Source organism: Scophthalmus maximus, chromosome 4 (genome assembly GCF_022379125.1).
Source record: "Scophthalmus maximus strain ysfricsl-2021 chromosome 4, ASM2237912v1, whole genome shotgun sequence".
In the NCBI taxonomy this organism is placed as follows: Eukaryota; Metazoa; Chordata; class Actinopteri; order Pleuronectiformes; family Scophthalmidae; genus Scophthalmus; species Scophthalmus maximus.
The window spans coordinates 14,246,177-14,265,544 of record NC_061518.1 but is presented as its reverse complement, the minus strand read 5'-3'; the positions used below and the strand labels follow the sequence as shown (position 1 = coordinate 14,265,544).

The window sequence follows — 19,368 nt, the reverse complement described above, 5'->3', positions numbered from 1 at the left end:
CATCTTACGGCTGTGTAGAGCACAGTCACACAGATATTATTAGTCCAGCTGTTGACACAGCTGCAAATCCATAAATACTGGTAACTCTGGCAAGGCAATTTTATACCACAGAAAATGAACCCAGGAAGACACGGAGCATGGCAAGTGATTGATTTTAAACTTTTATCAGCATTATTGTCAAGGCAGTGGTATAAGACATCAAACATAATCATTTACTCTATTACAGTAATAAGATGAGTCTGACAAAGACTTGCATAGAAAAGAAAAACGTTTCACTTGTACATTCAGTTTATAAAGTCCTGTAAAAATGGGATTTCCACAATTATTTAAGAAATTGGCTCTTATTAATTAATTCTAGTCTAATCAAATACAAAGGTACTTCTGTATCCTCAGATTACTTATTAAATGGTTGGCTTTAGAGTGGTCAGTTAAGTTTAAATAATCACTAGTACCAAACAGAAACAGATATCACACAAATACTAAATTCACACACTCCTGAGAAGTGATTCGGTGTCAGCTTTCAAAGCAAATCTTCCAATGCAACAATCATGTCATTGAGACTGACATTCTGAGACATGCATTAAAGAAATATTAGTGTAAGAATGTGTTTTGTCCAATAAGGCTAAACCATAAAAGATTCTTGTCCCTCTGGTTCAGTCATGCAGATTTAATGAGACTAGTTTGACATGTTGATTTAACAACAATTTAATAAATAAGATTATTTGAATCATATTCCAGTAGTTAATCATATAAATTATTGTTAATTAATGACTGGATCTCTCAATAGTTACTGGCTGTAAAACTGAAGAGGAAAAACAGATCAAATACTCTAATATTAAACTTTATCCATATAACTATGACTAATCACAAACCGTTCCAGAAAAAAACACATTAAGTTGCATTGAAAAACAGAATTTCTTTTACCACCTCAGTATCACCTTGTAAAGGTGGACATATGCAAACAGTGCACATATGGTGCTTGCCCTTGAGAGATTCTGGCCAAACTGGTCAGCACATCACTCCACATGTTCCCTTCAGTACAGGAGTCTTTTGACAGAACAAAGACGACATGTTCAGCTTTTTTGTACATCTGTGCTACACAGTAAGTAGCATCACGCACGCTGAAATGGCAGCAATATTTGTGTGTGTGTGTGTGTATGTCTGGGGTACTCTTGACTGAGAGTCTCAGCAGAGATCTAGGACGGACTTGTTGATCACAGGGTTGGTCCAGTCGTTCCTCAGATCATCCAAGTGATTGTCAAAGTCAATCAAATTCTCGTAGGACCTGCCCTCTAACAGTGCAGACGTGATCTTCTGTGCTTCGCTCCAGTCCTCAAAAGATTCACTAGAGGAAAGAGAAAAATATGAATTTTACAATTAACACCTAAAACATGCCTACACAATGCACACTTTTTGCTAAATCAACTTACCAAGTCACTTCTCTGCTTTTCCACTTGTGTTCATGATGATCATAGATGAGCACAATGGGCTCAACACAGCTAATTGTTAATCTACTGCTGTCCACCTGAGGGGGAAAAAATAAGAAAATTACAAGGGGTTTTGCAGCATCATGGTCTTGGTGAAAGAATCGTTTCACCAGTGTCACTTTTTAAGACCAGACCTGCGTTTTACATGTTTTAGGGAAATCTCTTACTTGCCCAGAAACCGGTCTAATTATTGAGGATGATGTTTGTGATTGAAATTATATCACTATTGGATGGAGATAAAATTGAAAAGCAGAGTCTTTGGACAAATCTTGGTGAGATTTACCAACATCCTAAACTGGTGAGGAAGCTGTTTTAATAGCAGCCTATTCAGCCCAGTGCACGTGCACAGTGAATTCATATCGTCCCTTTCAGAATATGTCAACACTATGTTCATTCTTAGATTCAATTATGCACTGCAGCTAAAAAATAAATAGTTGAGCTGCATGCTTGCTGTGACAAATAGACCATTTCAGTTTTTCAGACTCTTTACATTGCTTTTCATAGTAAAATTAGATGAAACCAGTGGCTACCTTGGAGGCGAGAATAACATACCTTGAAATAAATGGACAAAAACATGTTCAACCACCAATACAGTCCATTAGAACCAGCCTGTATCATTTACTATTACCATAACAATTGCTGCTTCACTGAAGTTCTCACAAATCCTGGCAGCTACTTTTTCTGCTACTTGGTTGGGTCTGCAAGAGAGAGGATGGCAGGTTTAGTCCATCAGAGTCCAGGCGAGTTTTGGGGTATGGTTTATAACTGGTTGGTTTTCTCAATCGGCTGGATGATAGTGTCAGTATGATTTTTATGTACCTCGAATCCTTTGTGCGTTCATTAGCTTGATAATATCCAGCCATGACGTAGTTATTTTCTTTACACCAGGTATCGATCTGAGCGGTCGTGGAGGGAAGAAAGACAGTAGAGATCAGACAGAATTCACAAAAATAGACATGGACCTACACTCCAGTTTATTAGATGAACATAGCTGAAGCCAGTGTTTCCCCTAGGTTTACTGGTTGGGGGGGGGTTAGGTTTCACAAATCAGTGTCATCCACAATATTTCATACAGGAATGAGGAATAAGTAAGGAAAGTGACCTTAAACGACCTCTGCTTGACATTATATGTATTATACAAAAAAAAAAATAATTAAAAAGTCTTATTAAAATCTATTCGACATTTCAGGGGGGGCGGGGAGCCCTCCAAATTAAATGGTAGGGGAAACACTGCGAAACAGTTGTGATCTAAAGCTGCTCTGTGTTAACAAGGTTTATAATGTTCAGCTTTGATTCAACTACATCATACTTTCCAAAGCATTTTTGTTGTCCTGCTGAGGTGCATTGCTTTCACAAACATCGACTTTGTTGTCTTGCAGAGCCCTTGGATCAGTCTGCACTGATTCACGATGGATCTGTCCCAGCGGACTCGCAGCAGTGTACATTTCTTTTGCTTGACGGCAACTTACCAACGTCAAGGCGACTTCCAGCATCGGCGTCAGGGCCAGGGTGCCGTGGAACAGCGGCACGCAGTCCACGCACAGGACGGGGTCTCCGTGGCCGTCTCTCTTCTTCTCCTTGGTCTTCTCCGCCACCAGCAGTCCGCTCACGGCGCAGTGAGGGTACTTGGCGGCGTGCAGAAGCATCTTACAGTACGCCTGGCTGGTCAGCTGAATCGGCATGTTTACAAGGTAGTCGTCGGAATCGGTTTGGGGGTGAGAGAAAGAAACACAACTGATTCTGCCAAAGCAGCTGGTGCCACACGCCGAGGGGAGACTGCTACCGTTAGCTATCGGTACTTATCACAACCGGAAGAAAAGTGGACATATTCCTCAGCGAGTCACCTCCCTGCTGCAACACGTGGTCGAAGCTAAGTCTTCTCGCAGGCACATGGAAGCTTCACAAGTACAGGAGTCTACTTCTGCTCGGTCAATTACACGGTGTCACAGAATGTAACTAGAGCTAATCTCACTTCAACCTCCCACTCGTCTCAGCAGCGCCGGCGGTGTCGTAAATGGGTGCAGAACAGACGTAAAATGAGAAAAAAAATCTTCAGTCTGCGCTGTTCTATTTTCCCACCCGACGTGGGCGAAGATCACTGCCTGTCATTGGCTTACGTCATAGAGCGCTCTAATCTTGACCAATCAACGCCGTTCCGTACTAAACCTAAAACCAATCAGATGTAGTGCAGGGGCGGGTCATCGTCCACCTCGGGTGGAGGAAATGGGGCGTGACCGCCACTTAGGCCTACGTAGATTCTGTACTTCCGCTCACATTGGCCGTTGCACTTCCTGTTGGAGCATTGGCGGACGGAGCAAGGGGGAGAGTAAGTTTATTTGATCAACCGAAGCGTCTTTCTAACCCGATTGAAATACACCGCACATTACCACGTACACACACAGTGTCACTTAACGTGTTTAAAGTGTGAGACGTAAAGGCAGTTTTAACCTAAACAAGCGGTTGTGTACAAGTGACTTTGTCAACGCGCATCGGAGCTAGGACGTGCTAACGTACCGGCTAGCTGTTGTTCGCTCCTAGCATCGGATTCGTGCGGACAGGTGCGTCGCGCGGATGTCAAATATGACTGTATCGTATTGACGCGGTCTCTCTCAGTGTTCTGTGTTGAATTATACAATACTGTCCCGAAGGAACCGTTGTTTCATTGATTATTGTTTCCTGGCTGCTTTGACCTTGTGTGTGCAGCTAACGCTAACAGTAGCTTAGCGCTGCGGTGGGTGCATCGTTAGACCTTCGGTTTGTACCTGTCAGATATATATACACTATAAATATACATCGTCTTTGGTTTGGTCTCAACACCAGTGAGTTAACTCACATGTTAATAACTGAAGTTATTCTTATTAATCGTATGAACTAATGTCATTTTTATAGTGGCTCTAGCGTTCAAACATGTTGGAGAACGTATTATTTCATAACTTGTGTCAAAAGAGTAGTTATTCTAGTACCAACTACACAGATGGAACATATCTATATATCCTTTATATCTGACAGAAGATAATCCTGTTTTATTCATAATGTTAGAAACCGATGGCTGTAGGATGAATATAATTGTAAGAAAGTGTTATAAACCTGCTGATTTGTTTAAAAGTGTTTAATGAGTTATTTAATACCGCTCCTGTGACCTTTCCCGCAGAATGCTGGCCACCAGAGTCCTTCGTCTTGTTGGCAAACGTGCCATCGCCACATCTGTCTGCGCACGAGGAGGACATGGTGAGTACCACTTGAAAGGACACTAAGTCTTTCTTTTCAGTGGATCCAGTTGGTCTCTTGTATGAAAACTATTTTGATGTTTGAGACTTGTTAATGGAAGATTTGTTTTTTCTCTGACAGAGGTAAGCATTCGTTTTTTTGTGGAAGCTAAATCACTGGTGACCTTCCAAAAGTCCAGAGCCTCAATTTATCCCTGCTTGACAAATCTAAAATGTTAAATGCTGTACAATGTCTTATCGAGGAAAGTAAAGCCCTTCAATAAATTTGCTTTCACCAGGTCATTGAGTTCTGTAAAAAAAAATATATTCTCAGAATGATAACATGTTCACGTTTAACTGCAAATAAGCATCACTTTTTCCAACACATTTTCATCCTGTAATGTGAGTGTGAAAGATGTAAAGGATCAGCTTACTTCACCACTTCATAGTCCCTTCCATTTGTCTCTACTTAATTCGGGTCGAAGAATTTTTAATTAATTCCACAAGTACTTTCAGCGGAAAGAGCAATCCTTGTGTGCTCCAGAAAGTTACACATTATTTTAGAGTAAATTAATTAGAGAGTACAAGATATACATTTCTATATACATATAGAAATTTTATCCAATGTTTAGATTTGCGTTTAGGCCTCATACAAAACAAGCAATTTGAAAACACGATGCCTTTAGAAAAGACTAAGAAATCCATATTTTCTGACATTTTATAGACCAAACCAGTAAATCATTAATCATACATCATACGATGAGAACAGATGAGAGGATAGAAGCAGCAGGACTTGCTTATGTCAACAAACACGCATTTAGACACTGGCTATCATTGATGTCAATAAAAATTCTTGACTTCATATTCATGTATCTTACAATCAGTGGATAACATAATTATCTTGACAGGCCTAGTAATAGCATATTATGTGGAAATACACCTGTGCTGAAGTGCACAGCCAAACACCACACATGCTAATTTCATGAGATAGCACACCCTCAGACAAATCCAGACTACCAAAGACCCAACTTGATAACCTCCAATGTGGTTTATGAGAGTTTAAACTAAAACAAAACGCCAATCGTTTGTATATATTCCATCAAATATTCAAATTGTTTAACACTGGTTTGAGAATATTAAGGCTTTAAAAACACCAAACATTCAGAAAGAGAAATGCTACAGCTCGTGTAGAGCAAAATTTAGTTAATGAAATTTAGATTCTTACTGAAGTCAATGCAGTGATTTCTATTTATTCTATCGGTCTTACATACATAGATATGGCATTTCAGATAAAGATGGCATTTCAAGAGAAGGTTGACATGAATGATGGCGTTATGTGCTGGAATAGGAGATTTGATGAGTTGTCCTGTTGTGGCCTGCAGGTGTTGCTAAGGTAGAGGACTACACCATGCCTGCCTACTTTGACAGGCCGGATAACCCCCTCCCGGAAATCCGCTTTGTGCAGAGCCTGAGTGCCGAGCAGCAGTCCCTGAAGGAGAAGGAGAAGGGCTCCTGGGCCACACTCTCCAATGAGGAGAAGATTGCATGTAGGACTTCACAACACTGCTCTCTGCTTCGCCAAGATCCCCCTAATGTTCATACATTTTTGGTCAAACGTGTGTTATTCCGAGGAAATATTGTACATATGTAGTTATGTCTTACTTAATTGCCAAATCTGTGTTTTCCAATTGTCAGTGTACCGCATCAGCTTCCAACAGAGCTTTGCCGAGATGAACCAGGGATCAGCAGAGTGGAAGTCTGTGATTGGAGGGGTGTTGTTCTTCATCGGCTTCACTGGGCTAGTTGTGCTTTGGCAGAGAAAGTTTGGTAAGTGTGAGAAAAGGCTTAGAGACAGGAGAATGCAGTTATCTGTATTATACTACTAATTAGGCATATTGTTTGACATGTGTTATTTTCTGTTTGCAGTGTATGGACCAGTCCCACACACATTTGACCCTGAGTACAAACAGAAGGAGCTGCAGAGGATGCTCGACATGAGAATCAACCCAGTCGAGGGCTTCTCATCTAACTGGGACTACGAAAACAAGAAGTGGAAAAAGTAAAGAACCAAGAGGACCATAACACATACTTGAAGACACAGGCAGACCAACTTAAAAATACATCAATTATCCACTTACCTCAGCTTCTGCATTTGGAAGACCTCTTCCTCTTATGGTCATTGTGTATTATAGAAATAAGAATAAAGTTCAAATGATAAAACTTATTCAGTTGTGTTGACTTTGATTTCTACATAAATACTGTTTACATTTAATGAGTAGATTGAGGCAATTTTAAGTGGATTGGATCTTTATTTCCTGGTTTCCTTGCTGCCATTGTAATACCACGAAAAAGATTTCTAAAGATGATAAAAATGATAATATGAAATCTCACATTTAAAAACAGGTGGTAGCTTGGATAAACCATGGATTGCGCTCAGGGGTGATCCGAGTTTTCGCTCATTCTATGAATGATCTTAATATTTGTAATGTTACGTTTCTTTTTTTCCAACTTCGGTGAACTTTATTGTCAGTCATCCTTTGATAACCGAAACGAATTGTTGTTCCTCACGGACCAAAGTGCAAAAACTCGTCCAAGACCTAAAAATAGAACAAGATCACGAAGGTGGGTCTGTTGCATACGGCTGCTGATAAAAGTGCACATGGCACACCAACACATTAACGAGTCACCACGGTTGGCAGAATTAACAAGTGTCCAACCCGAGTGCTGGAAGAATTAACAAGTGTCCAACCCGAGTGCTGGAAGAACTGCTAGATCGTATGAAAGACGGATGTGTTGCTGAGCTCCGGCTCAAGGTGAAGCCGAGCAGCTGACGGTGACGCGCCGTGACGTCACTTACCGGAACTGAAGCCACACAGTTGCAGTTTTTTCACGTCAAAACAATCCGGAAGAGGACACATTGTGACGGAAAGGATAATGTTGTCGAGTGGCAGACAAACATAGCGACCGCAGGCGGAGGTTGCCCCCACTGCCGTCGCTCCGTCCAGCCTCGCGTTTCACATTCGAAGTCCATTCAAACATCTCGCAGCGGTGCGACACGGTGAAGAGCTGCGGCTCGTCGCACACTGGTTCAGAGGCACCATGGGCAATGGAATGCATAAGGTGAGCCTCTGCTTGTTGTGGCTGTTTTACTTATTGTTGTTGTTGTTGCTGTTGTTGTTGGTGGTGGTTGCTGTTGTTGCTGCTGCTGTTGTTGTTGTTGCTGTTTTTGTTGGTGGTGGTTGCTGTTGTTGTTGTTGTTGTTGTTGGTTGCTGTGTTGTGGTAAAACTTCCACGTCCGCCTGACTCAATGACATTGAGCATCACGCCACATGTTTTGCTCTGTCCCTTACTAATCCCGTGTGATGGGCACTTTATATACCCCCCCCACACACACACACAGTTCACCTTTTCCAATGTGTAAACAACAACAACAACAACCCTTAGACTGCCTCTGTGTTAAGATCAGATGATATCCAAAACCATTAGTTGGTTTCAAACTAGTCGTGACTGATGATGGTTGGAAATCAGAGGCTTGGTTGTACTGAAGAGCTCAGAGGCAAGGCACTGAATCTATCATTGCTTTGTTGTTGATACTGACCTCTGACCTTTGGTTGAGTGGCTCATTTAACTTTGCTCTGAAATGATCAAATCAACAGATAGTTACTGCATTGTTCCGACGTTAGGTCAACATTTGTATCTGTCTACTCACTTATGACTATTTGCCCTTCAAATGATGGCAAGGGGTTTATTGCTTACATGCAAAAATGACCCACATGCCCAGTTTATTAGTCAAAAAATACAAAGTGAAAATAGATTTTTAAAAACTTATTTGTAACAACATTTTTGTTGGAAACCATCCACCAAATTAAGACCAGTGAATGTAATTACTCAAATGACTTTGCGTAAGCATCTGAATTTCCAATCTTAATTGTCACAGCAGTGAGCAGGCTGTCAGTTAAACATTTAATTTGTGTCAATCTGTCACTTTTAAAATGTATATTAAAAGTACATTAGAAATTAATATTTATGTATTATTGTTAGACAACTGCTGCCTCATAGTACTAGTACAAGCAGAGTAGAGCACTTGCATTACATACAACAATGTTATTGTTAGACCCACTCCTTTAGAAATATAGTGGTTCTATATACTGCTGCTGGAGTTTTTGACCTCTCAAAATTGTACAGTACAGCGACCCTCAGTGGCTGCTCTCCGCTCATCACTCTGTACTGATAATCACGCATCGTCGCCTCAGGCCTTGTATGGCTGCAGGGAATGCTCCTTTTGCCAGTGCTGTGTTTCTTAAGCCTTAAGCCTTAAATCCAATCTGGCTCGACCCACCACATTTGTTCCTTTCAAGTGAAGTTTCTGAAGCTGGACTGTAATGAATAGGTAACCTGAATGCAACATGTCTGTGACTGCTGCTTCACAGGTTGTCGATGGGCTCTACCTTGGGAATATAAGAGGTAAGACAAACATTCTGTAAATTGATTTTGATGTTCCTAAATTTGATAGAATCAGTGTAACTGGGTCACCTCAGGCTTTCAGGACAACTCAGGCACAAGGTGTCAATGAGAGGCCGTAAATGCATGTAGGAATGAGTGGTGGAGGGATATATACTGTACAATATTGCAACTCTTACGATCAGTATTCTTAGAAATATGACTTTATTTTGTTATTTTAACCCTTTAATTTTTACCTTTGAGGGGGAAAGGGAAAAGGGCAGGGTTTTTCAATTTAAATGCTGTGCCCTATGCAGTTTATTGATAGCATAGGGCTTTAGCTATCAGATTTTCAAACTTGAAAATTCTTCTGTTAAACACAAAGAATATACAAATGCCACATAAAAATAATTCACAAGCTGGAAAGTGCTTCCCCGCATAAAATAACATCATCTTCCCTGTAAATGTGGCATCTGCAGCTTTCTATCTTTAGCTGCCACGATGATTTCTCCACATGATGGTACAAGCATAATCATTAAAAATAGTTCAAGTGACATGAGCAAGTGACTACAGACTGAATTGTAGCAAGTGATGTTGCAGGACTGTAACCAGTTGACTGACCTTCCTCTGCTGCAGTTTACAGTATAAATTGAGTTATTTGTGTGTTTGGTTTGTGTGAGATTTATTTCTCTCTCTCTCTCTCTCTCTCTCTCTCTCTCTCTCTCTCTCTCTCTCTCTCTTTGTACCAGATGCCGAAAACAGAGAAAGTCTGTCCAAGAATGGCATCACCCACATCCTGTCAGTGTACAACAATGCTAAGCCTGTGTTTGAGGTTAGTGGACAATCTCGTTTGGCTGGCGTCTTACGATATCTTTGCATCAGGTTGTGGTGAATCAAACCAGAACTACCTGAGTAAATTCAGCTATTATTGTGCATGCTTTTTTAATATTGTGATTTGCCCTGTCAGCCAGCTGGGGGTGGTGATGAGTTGCAGTTGAAGCAGTTTTGTGGATGAGATGGACAGTTTAGATGCTCAGTAATACAGTAAATGCGTCTAGTGACAGAAACTGATCAAGATAAAGGAGAGTAAATGTATTGTTTACTGCTATGCATATATATTTTTATATATATATATTAAAAAAAAATTCCAGATGTCTTAATATTTAAACCTGAAAGTGATTTGTTACAAAGGGCGTTTCTGTGCACTGAGTAAGTACACACGTTCCCCATGGTGTTGAAAATGTACGTGCTCTTTTAGAACAGTGGGAAAATCATTTTATGACTCTATATTTATTGACTAAAGGTAAACCCAAGAAAGAATTAATATTAAACTACTACACAGCTTACAGATGCCTGTAACTCTGCTACACAATTAGCATTTAGATAAGAAATTCCTCTTGCTGCCCAACTTTAAGGAACAACGGACAACTTTTGCTCCTATTTGATTGGATTGACAGACGCTCGTCTGTAAAGATAGGCCATCACTTCAGTGTGTAACATAAATATAGTTGAAGATGTAAGGACAATTTTTATTTCAGCAGTTAATTCAGGTATTTATCTGTGTTTTACAGGACATGACGTATCTGTGTATTCATGCAGCTGATGCTTCCAGCCAGAACCTGTGAGTAAACACACACACACACACACACACACACACACACACACACACACACACACATAGCCATACTGCTGCATATACCACAGATTTAAAATGCACTGGGAGAAAAACAAAATTGCTCACCAGCTTGAAAAAATCTCTTCAATTGGTAACACAAATGAATTCAATTTGAACTAAAAATGAGTCATGCAGTACGGTTTCAACACTGTTACCCACCCAGATGCGTGCTTGGAGAGTGACGGCCTCACAAATCGTTAGAAAGATTATATGATCATTTTTGACAATTTTAAAGACTATACACTATTGAAATATTTGGTTGGTAGTTTTAAGACATTTACTAATTTACTAATGAAAATGTTTTGCTTACTTTATACTGTGTTTAAATAGAAGCAGTATGTTAGAGGGCAAAGTGACCAGGAGTGTGTGCGTGCGTTCAATAACTCTATGTTCATCACCAGGAGGCAGACTCAGTGTTGAAAGAGGAATGAGCCCTCGCAGTGGCAACACATTAGTCATAGCGTTTGTCTTAATTTCTATGTAGTGGCCTGTGATCTCACACAACACTAGCTGTAGTAGTTCTGTATTTAACACTTGACACGGGCTAAAGGCAGTCGCAGGTTGCATTTTGAGTTGTGCAAAAGAGCAGTATCATGTCTTGCGACCCCTGTACATAAGTGTCTTCTACTGGTTGGTCAGTTTTCCTGCACAGTGTGTGCATAAATCACTTACGCATTTTGCTCATGCTGTACAGGTGAAAAGCTGCTGTTGACTTGATATGTATTTGGAGCATATTGTTCTCTCTACATGGAATTGGCCGTGCTAGAATGGGAAGAATGGCGAAGGAAAAGCGTAGGGAAATTTTCTTGTAGGATGATCAATTAATCTGCATACAACATAGTAGACAAAGATGAACACAAACAAACACTTGTTGATCAGTTCAAATTCCCTTACGGCCAGTCAACCGCAACGGAACAATTAAAACACAGGGTTGCTATTGGACTGTAGAATTTACTGTATATGAAGACATTGAAATGTTTGAGGATTTGTCCTGAATGTGGAGTGTTAACACTGTACCTTCCCAGACATTTGAGTGTGATTTGAGCTCTGCTGTTTTGAAGTTGTTGTTTCATTAGCTTGCGAAAAAAAAAGAAAACAGAGCAGCAGGGTGAAAGTAAACAAGAATTGAGATTTACTGTTTGGTTGGATATTGCTGATTGGGCTGGGTTGGTTGGAGGTGTTTGACCTCCACTGTTGCAATCAAGCATGTTTCCCTCAGGCAGCCCAGGAAGGAAACTTCAGTGACATCTGGCTGTTGGCCTCGACCACCCAGAGCTTTAATAAACCCCTTCTGTCACAATCACTGGTCTGACAGACAGGAGTGGTGAGGCCAACTGCCGCCCCACCATGCTCGCCACCAGCTAGGGGCCCCTATGGCCAGCTCTGATGGCCCCTCTCATGTGTAAGGCCCAAGAGCAGGGACGGTCTTTCTCACAGAGGCTCTGTAAATTTTGGAGCAACTGTAGCGTTTTGAAGAAAAGGAAAAAAAATGAATCATGACACTCTTACAATATCGCTGTACTTCAGGATTGATGTCAGGAAGTCAGGGTCATTTATGTAGCCCACAGTTACTGCCTCAATTGCCTTTATCGCTCACACATAAGTTACAACAGAAAAAAAGATCATTAAAACCTTACAAGAAAAAGTAAAAGATCACAAAACCTTATTAGATAAAACAAAAGTTTTCAGGGCCTCATGATGAGTGGCCTATAGGGCCAGGGCGAATATTCTCCTGAAAAGTGTGAGAGTGTGCACTGTCCATGAGGGTGGACTTCAAATAATTCGAAAATTGAGATGTGAATTTTTGCAAGGAGACTTGCATGTGTCCCGTGACGTACTTTATGGTATATTTTGTTTAAAATTAAAATTGATTCCTTATGCTTAACTATGTAATTATATTAAATATAATTTCACCATACCATAAAATTGCTGAAGCTCTTTTTGTAATGTACTACAGGTCAATAGCTTATTCGTTTACATTTTTTTTACTAGCTTAGTTTCTCTGGATTTAGCTGGTCAAAACCTCAAACCTCAAATCTATTTCACAAGGTTATTTTTTGCATATTAAACAAGATGGTCAGAAAACTCAGTGCTAGGAAGACAGAACAAAGTGCTGAGGAGACATCTTTTAAAAGAGGAGTTTGGATCTCAGGAAGGAGAAAAGAAAAGTGGCTGTCGATCTATTTTAGCCCCTGTCTGTTATTCTGTCTGCTATTGAGTAACCAGCCTCGGCTCCTCAGGAGACAGTGCTATCAGCCATGCACTTCTTGATTATGCAAAACACCATCAGTGTTTTCTGATACAGACTCTGCATGTGGGAGTGATAAAGTTTAAGTTTAGAGGGCTTAGTGTAAATATGAATGGTCAACTAAAAGAAAGGATAAATATATAAATGAATGTTAAAATGAATGCTGAAAACTAATTTAATTTGCAGACAGACAAAAATGAGGACATTTACTTCCTTTGCCACTACTGTCTGAGCTCTGGTCTACCACAAACTCTTTGTTTGAGCAGACTTGACTTTTTTCTCTCACATGACTATTTGGAGAGTGGTTAAGAGAAAAATCCCTACTCTCTGACATGTCTATTTTCTTAGCGCTAGTAAAAATCCATCAAAACCACCTGCCCTATTCTGGGACTATTTTCCATAATTACCTGTAGTTTCTACAATCAAAATCATACCAGTATATCACAGTTTCAGTGAACCATTTCCAAAACAAAGTTTGGGCCTCCAGTTTCAATTCAAGGTGTCTTTTCTCATATCCTGTTGTGTGTACCTTAGAAAAGGAAGCTACTGTACTCATTTGAAGAGTGATGATACTATCATGTTGTTATATTTGATTCAAAACAAATTGTTTCTATATTTCCCACAGCATACCACAGACTCGTGTGTGCTTTACTGTACTGAGTGTTGTTGTATCTCTGTTTGTTTTCTTTTCAGATTACAGCATTTTAAAGAGTGCATCGGCTTCATCCATGAATGTCGCCTGAATGGTGGATCGTGTCTTGTTCACTGGTAGGTTTTGATACTGTAACCAGCTCATTATTCAAAGCAGAGGTTTGTCAATTCATGTTTACTGTGTGTATGTAGGCTTTTGTAAAAGGATTTGGGTTCACAGAGCATGAAGCATAGGAGTATGTAAGAGCCCGTAACAAGGTGTGTGTGTGTGTGTGTGTGTGTGTGTGTGTGTGTGTGTGTGTGTGTGTGTGTGTGTGTGTGTGTGTGTGTGTGTGTGTGTGTGTGTGTGTGTGTGTGTGTGTGTGTGTGTGTGTGTGTGTGTGTGTGTGTGTGTGCGTGTGTGCGCGCGCGTGCGTGCGTGCGTGCGTGCGTGCGTGCGTGCGTGTGTGTGTGTGGCGTTTATTTCCATTGCAAGTTCAGTCTTAACATTTTATTTCAAGTGGTATTAAAAAGTCTGAAATGTAACTTGTTTATAGCTTTAGATACCCTGGATGGACAAAAACCCAAAAGAAAGCCAATCAAGAACAAATCACATAATGACATAATAATAATAATAATAATATTTATCCAACACTGTACATCAAGGTTCAATTTGAGAAGCAAACAACAGTCATTACTTGTTCTGTCATTTACCTCTTTACCAGTAAGAAAAAAGGTGTCAAGGACCCAGAAGCTTTATGACAAAGACCAAACTGACCCCAATGTCCGTTGTGTGTCGGTAGCCTGGCAGGTGTGTCCCGCAGCACTACCATGGTGGTGGCCTACCTGATGACTGTCACACACTACAGCTGGGAGGAGTGTTTGTCCGCTGTCAAGGCCGTTCGCTCTTTTGTCGGCCCAAACTATGGCTTCATGCAGCAGCTGCAGGAGTACCAGGCGACACAAGTCTCAGAGGTACACACACACACACACACACACACACACACACACACACACACACACACACACACACACACACAAAAAGGAACATAGACATGATGAATTCAAACATACAATACCTACAGAAAACATTCAGGCCCTTTTTTTCTACGGGCATGTTCTAGCCGCAGATTTAAATTGCTTTATGCTTTATTGCATTTGTGCTTATTTTATTTTATTTGAAGCCACTGAGACATGCACAGGATATGATGCATATACTTTAACCATCACGCTGCACATGCAGTCCGTGGTTAACCTCTCAACCGTTATTTGTGGTTCCCTTCTTGTCATGTGTTATACCTGACAGGTGGACTGCCTCATGTGTCTTAAGTTCTGTGAGGTTTTTTTTAAATCGTTGTATGTATATGTGTAGAGGCCAATAAACTGTGAACCATTAACTCTGTGGCTGTGTTGCAACTGCTGAGATTCTCAGCTAAAGCGGCAGAGTTTATCACATCTCTCTGATGTGAGGAGACATTTGATTGGTAAAAAAAATTGTGTGGTTGGTTCATATTATTCATTTGAAAGCTGTCTGAAAAAGAAATTCTTATATTGATATCAAAACTCACATTTTTTTAGGCATGTAAACACTCACAGCTTTGTGTGGGTATGTACATTTGAGGTGAGGAGTCTTATTGACCCTGCACTCTTGGTGACAGATCTGACCTGTGATGTGTTCAAAGTTTTGATTTAGCTCCTTCCAATTTGAAGAATATCACTTATAGGAAATACGTTTTCCCATAAACGTTTTAACTTCTTGGTTTTATTTCTATTCTGGTTTGGAGCATTTTTTTTCCACACAGAGAAAACATCAAGCAATATATTTGAGTATTGGACAAAAACATATGCTTGTATTGAAAATGCTGGTTCAAGACTTAAAGACATTGTTCTTGAGTTATCAGAAGACTAGCAGCAGTTTTCAAGTATTAATAGTGTTTGCACATTTCAGGGAGTGAGGACATTTATATTTGCATTTTATTTCGAGCCATCATCTCCACAGTATGTTGCTTTTGTCAGGATGTGTTAAATGAACATACAGTAGATAGCTGTTCATGGCTTTTAAAATTTTGCAGCATTCGTGTTACCAGTGCACACCTAGTGCGTGATTTCATTATGATGACTCCCATCTAACCATTGACTACAGAAGGGGAACTGCTGGGGGGTTCCTGTGATTGCATCAAGTTAGTACTGCTCATCACGTGTTTAGCCTTACTGTCAGCACCTTGCAACATAACATGACAAAAAAAAAGGCTAATTGCTTGTTGATCTTGCAGTGATTTCGTGGGTTTTATATGTTGTATTTGCGCTTTTTACACATACGGGATCCTTAAGTCTAGTTTTTTTTTAGTTTCGTTACTAATGCAGCTGTAACAAACTGTTAAATGCCACATAATAACAGAAACAGGTGCATTAAATACAGTGCAGTGCACATCCAATTAAAGGGTTTTCTGCTTTTCCAACTGTCCAGTTGTATGAACCTGAGCCCATTTGCCTCAAATCTAGCTTTTGTCTCCACTTTAAAGTTATGCCATGAGCTCCAACAGGACACATTTCTGACTTTATGAGGCCATTTGGAACACTTAAAGGGACTTTGTATCTTCCAACAGGATTCATTTTCTTTTTCACAATGACAGAACTGCAGTAAGCATAATCTTACACAACACCCGATGCAGTCCACGTATTGATGTGTTATCTTTATATTGCGGTTTTGATTGATTATTCACTGTTACAGTTGTCTTGATCCTATGAGTCAGTGCTGTACTGCTTTGCCTTTAGGTTACCAGTGAGAATACTAATTTTAGGAAGATGAATGTATTACTTTCACTTCATTGTATTTCGTAAACAATAAGATATTGCTCAAAAAGAATTCCTGGATATACCAATACTGAAAACCCGGTCTGCATTAAAGTGACAATAAATCTCAAAATAAATAAATATAATAAATATCAACATAATATTATTTTTTATACTTTTATAGTTTAAATATTTAAAAATCTTTTACTCTTTCACCCTTCTATGACTTAATCAAAGAACCCCTTTTTGAGCAAAAACTAAATTAATTTGTATGATGCACTGAAAATTCAAGTCGATTACAGGGATCATCACCTTTTAAGCGCTACTGCTGAAACTCTGAAAATGTCATGGCATCGTTAATTGAATTTTGGCCCTTGTGTTTATTTTTTAATATAAGCCATGTTTCTAGATTCCTCAAAGCATGGCTGGTGACTTTAGTTTGGCAATGTTACATTGTCTGACTGTTTCTTTATCCTGAGAAACTTGTTTAAATCTTGTTTTAAAACCACTTCCATAATTAAAATGATGAAGGCTCTAAATTTAATCTGGCAATCAAATCACACTTCCCTTCAACACCAGTTAGGTTGTCGTTGAGCTTGTTTCGAACTGTGAAAAGCTACGTCGTCATCAGCAGACTTGTTGACCATCCAGTTGGGCGACGTGGATGTTTCCCGTTAGATTATCCTGCTACAAACGACAACATGTTCAAGAACCTAAATTTAGGTCTTGTTAATGTAAATGCATTTTATGTGCATGAATTTCCAGAAGGAGAAAAATATAGTGAGAAGATTTTGGAAGAGCGGATTTTCGTAAATGAGAGTGTAAGATGAGGTGACTGTTTGAGCAGGAATGTCTGCCAAGAGGCATTTCCTGAGAAGTGTTTGACTAAAGCCCCAGTCTGTCCTGCCCTCTCATCCGATCTGTTAAGACCCATCCACATCCAGATCACAGTCACAGTTGTATTTTTGGATGGTAGGAACAGTGCATGCTTCTTTATTATGATGAATCATTTGATTATATGAGACTGAGTGAAGGTTAAGCTGTTTGATTTACAATTAAATGGAACCCAACAGCTACAATATTTATGACCACAAAGTTGTACATATAACTCAAATTAAGAAGAAAAACACTAAAGCAAGAAGGGAACACTGACGGCACTGTCTACAAGGTACCACAGGAAGAAAAATATCAAAGCCACTATATGTATGCACAAAATGTACTTTCAGTAATGTATTCAACACTGAAATGTAATTTCAACAAAGTGATGTGATGTTGTTTTTTTGTCTGTCCTTTTGACCTCAGTACCGAACATGGTTAGAGTCCAGTTTCTGTCCCAGTCCATTCAATGACCAGGAGCAGGTGGGAGCGCTGCTGAGCCAGTACACAGAGCAACAGGCGAGTCAGAGGAGAGGAGCAGATCAGCGCTGGATAAATGAGGGTGTAGGTGTCTGTGCTCTGCCATCTGACCCTGATGGTCCTGAAGGCAGCAGCTAAAATAGATGCCAAAGTCTTGCCAAATTCTGTCTGGAATCAACAGCAGCTATTATTCTGTACTCAATTCGAAATCAACCCCTAAGTTATATTCAAATTCATATAACACTGAAAGCATAGAATGAAGCCAGCAAACCAAGGCTTTCAATCCTTTTTTACATTACTTTATTTGCAACAGTCATAGTAAATTTTAAGCAATGGAGGTTGATTTAGAATTGGTCTACAGACTCTTGTTCACTTCCAGTACCCCCCTTAACTGAGAACAGCCCCAACAGGGGTATCAGTCCTCACAGACGCCTTACTCTAAACACCTCAGCACCTTTGCCCTGATGAATACACTATACTTCCATGTGGTCACATCACACCTTCCATGTCCAGCTTACAGATGTGACTGATCAATGCTGTCTTAAAGGAACATCTTGCCTGCAATTATGCGGATAGCCATGAAAACTATTTGCTCCACACTACAGCTTGGGAAGTTAGCGTGCTTGCCAGAATGGCAGCATGGAATATTTGAATATAAAAATCATGTACGTCCTACTGAAAGCAAGCCCTGCTGCTTTGCACAATTGACATTGCATGAACCGATAAAATACACAATAACCAAACATGAGCAGGTTCACTGACCACTTACAGATGTTACAACAACAGTAACTACATTATGATGCACATCACTGCCATGTAATAAACAGCGTTTGTTCACACCCAGATGCATACTGTTCCATCATTCTGGGTTTGTTTTTTTCCATTCAATTCCTTCCTAAGAAAATATCAAACCATATATATCTCTTACTATATGTAATTACAGCAATGTCTGCAACATAACCAAGCATCAACAATCCACAATTCAACATTGGTGGATAGCCAGGGAGGGGAAGCTGTGAGTTGGCTCTGCAAGTTCCTAGAAACCTATCTATTTATCTCCCATCAGACAGAGAGGCCAAAAGAAGAAATGTACAACTACCAAAACCTCTTTAGTCTTCCCACCATCTACTGATATCAGATAATCCAGGGATGGCTTTTGTTAAGGAAAATATGATGTTTTAACATATTTGTAGAGAACACTGGTTGAATATCATGGATATTTTAAGACCCGAATTTAATATATGGAGTTCCATCCATTATCTATGCCGCTTTATCCTTAAAGCATCATGGGGGGCTGGAGCCAATCCCAGCAGACGTTAGGCGAGAGGCAAGGTTCACCCAGGACAGAACAACATACAGAGACCATTAACTCTCACATTCACACCTATGGTCAATTTAGAGTCTGCAATTAACCTAACACCAATATACATGTCTTTGGACTGTGGGAAGAAGCCGGAGAACCCAGAGAGAATCCACGCAGACACAGGGAGTACATGCAAACTCCACACAAAAAAGCCCTGGTTGGTTCGAACT

The 19,368-nt window shown here is 40.0% G+C and overlaps 3 protein-coding genes across 3 annotated transcripts; 2 read left to right on the top strand and 1 right to left on the bottom strand.

The window, feature by feature from the left end:
* Positions 1 to 148: 148 nt before the first annotated feature.
* On the bottom strand, positions 149 to 3,171 carry emc8 (ER membrane protein complex subunit 8). The gene is made up of 5 exons (XM_035628495.2): positions 2,957 to 3,171; positions 2,307 to 2,383; positions 2,116 to 2,185; positions 1,431 to 1,525; positions 149 to 1,345 (listed from the first exon to the last, which is right to left on the bottom strand). Exons 1-5 carry the CDS (start codon positions 3,167 to 3,169, stop codon positions 1,186 to 1,188), a joined length of 615 nt encoding a protein of 204 aa, XP_035484388.1. The 5' UTR covers positions 3,170 to 3,171; the 3' UTR covers positions 149 to 1,185.
* A 513-nt stretch (positions 3,172 to 3,684) lies between these two features.
* On the top strand, positions 3,685 to 6,917 carry LOC118302404. The gene is made up of 5 exons (XM_035628497.2): positions 3,685 to 3,813; positions 4,639 to 4,715; positions 6,076 to 6,240; positions 6,389 to 6,520; positions 6,620 to 6,917. Exons 2-5 carry the CDS (start codon positions 4,640 to 4,642, stop codon positions 6,754 to 6,756), a joined length of 510 nt encoding a protein of 169 aa, XP_035484390.1. The 5' UTR covers positions 3,685 to 3,813; position 4,639; the 3' UTR covers positions 6,757 to 6,917.
* Positions 6,918 to 7,548: 631 nt separating this feature from the next.
* On the top strand, positions 7,549 to 18,678 carry dusp22a (dual specificity phosphatase 22a). Its single transcript, XM_035628494.2, has 7 exons — positions 7,549 to 7,813; positions 9,124 to 9,157; positions 9,883 to 9,965; positions 10,705 to 10,754; positions 13,750 to 13,824; positions 14,490 to 14,661; positions 17,782 to 18,678. The coding sequence occupies exons 1-7, from the start codon at positions 7,793 to 7,795 to the stop codon at positions 17,971 to 17,973; spliced, it is 627 nt and encodes a 208-aa protein (XP_035484387.1). The 5' UTR covers positions 7,549 to 7,792; the 3' UTR covers positions 17,974 to 18,678.
* Positions 18,679 to 19,368: the final 690 nt, after the last annotated feature.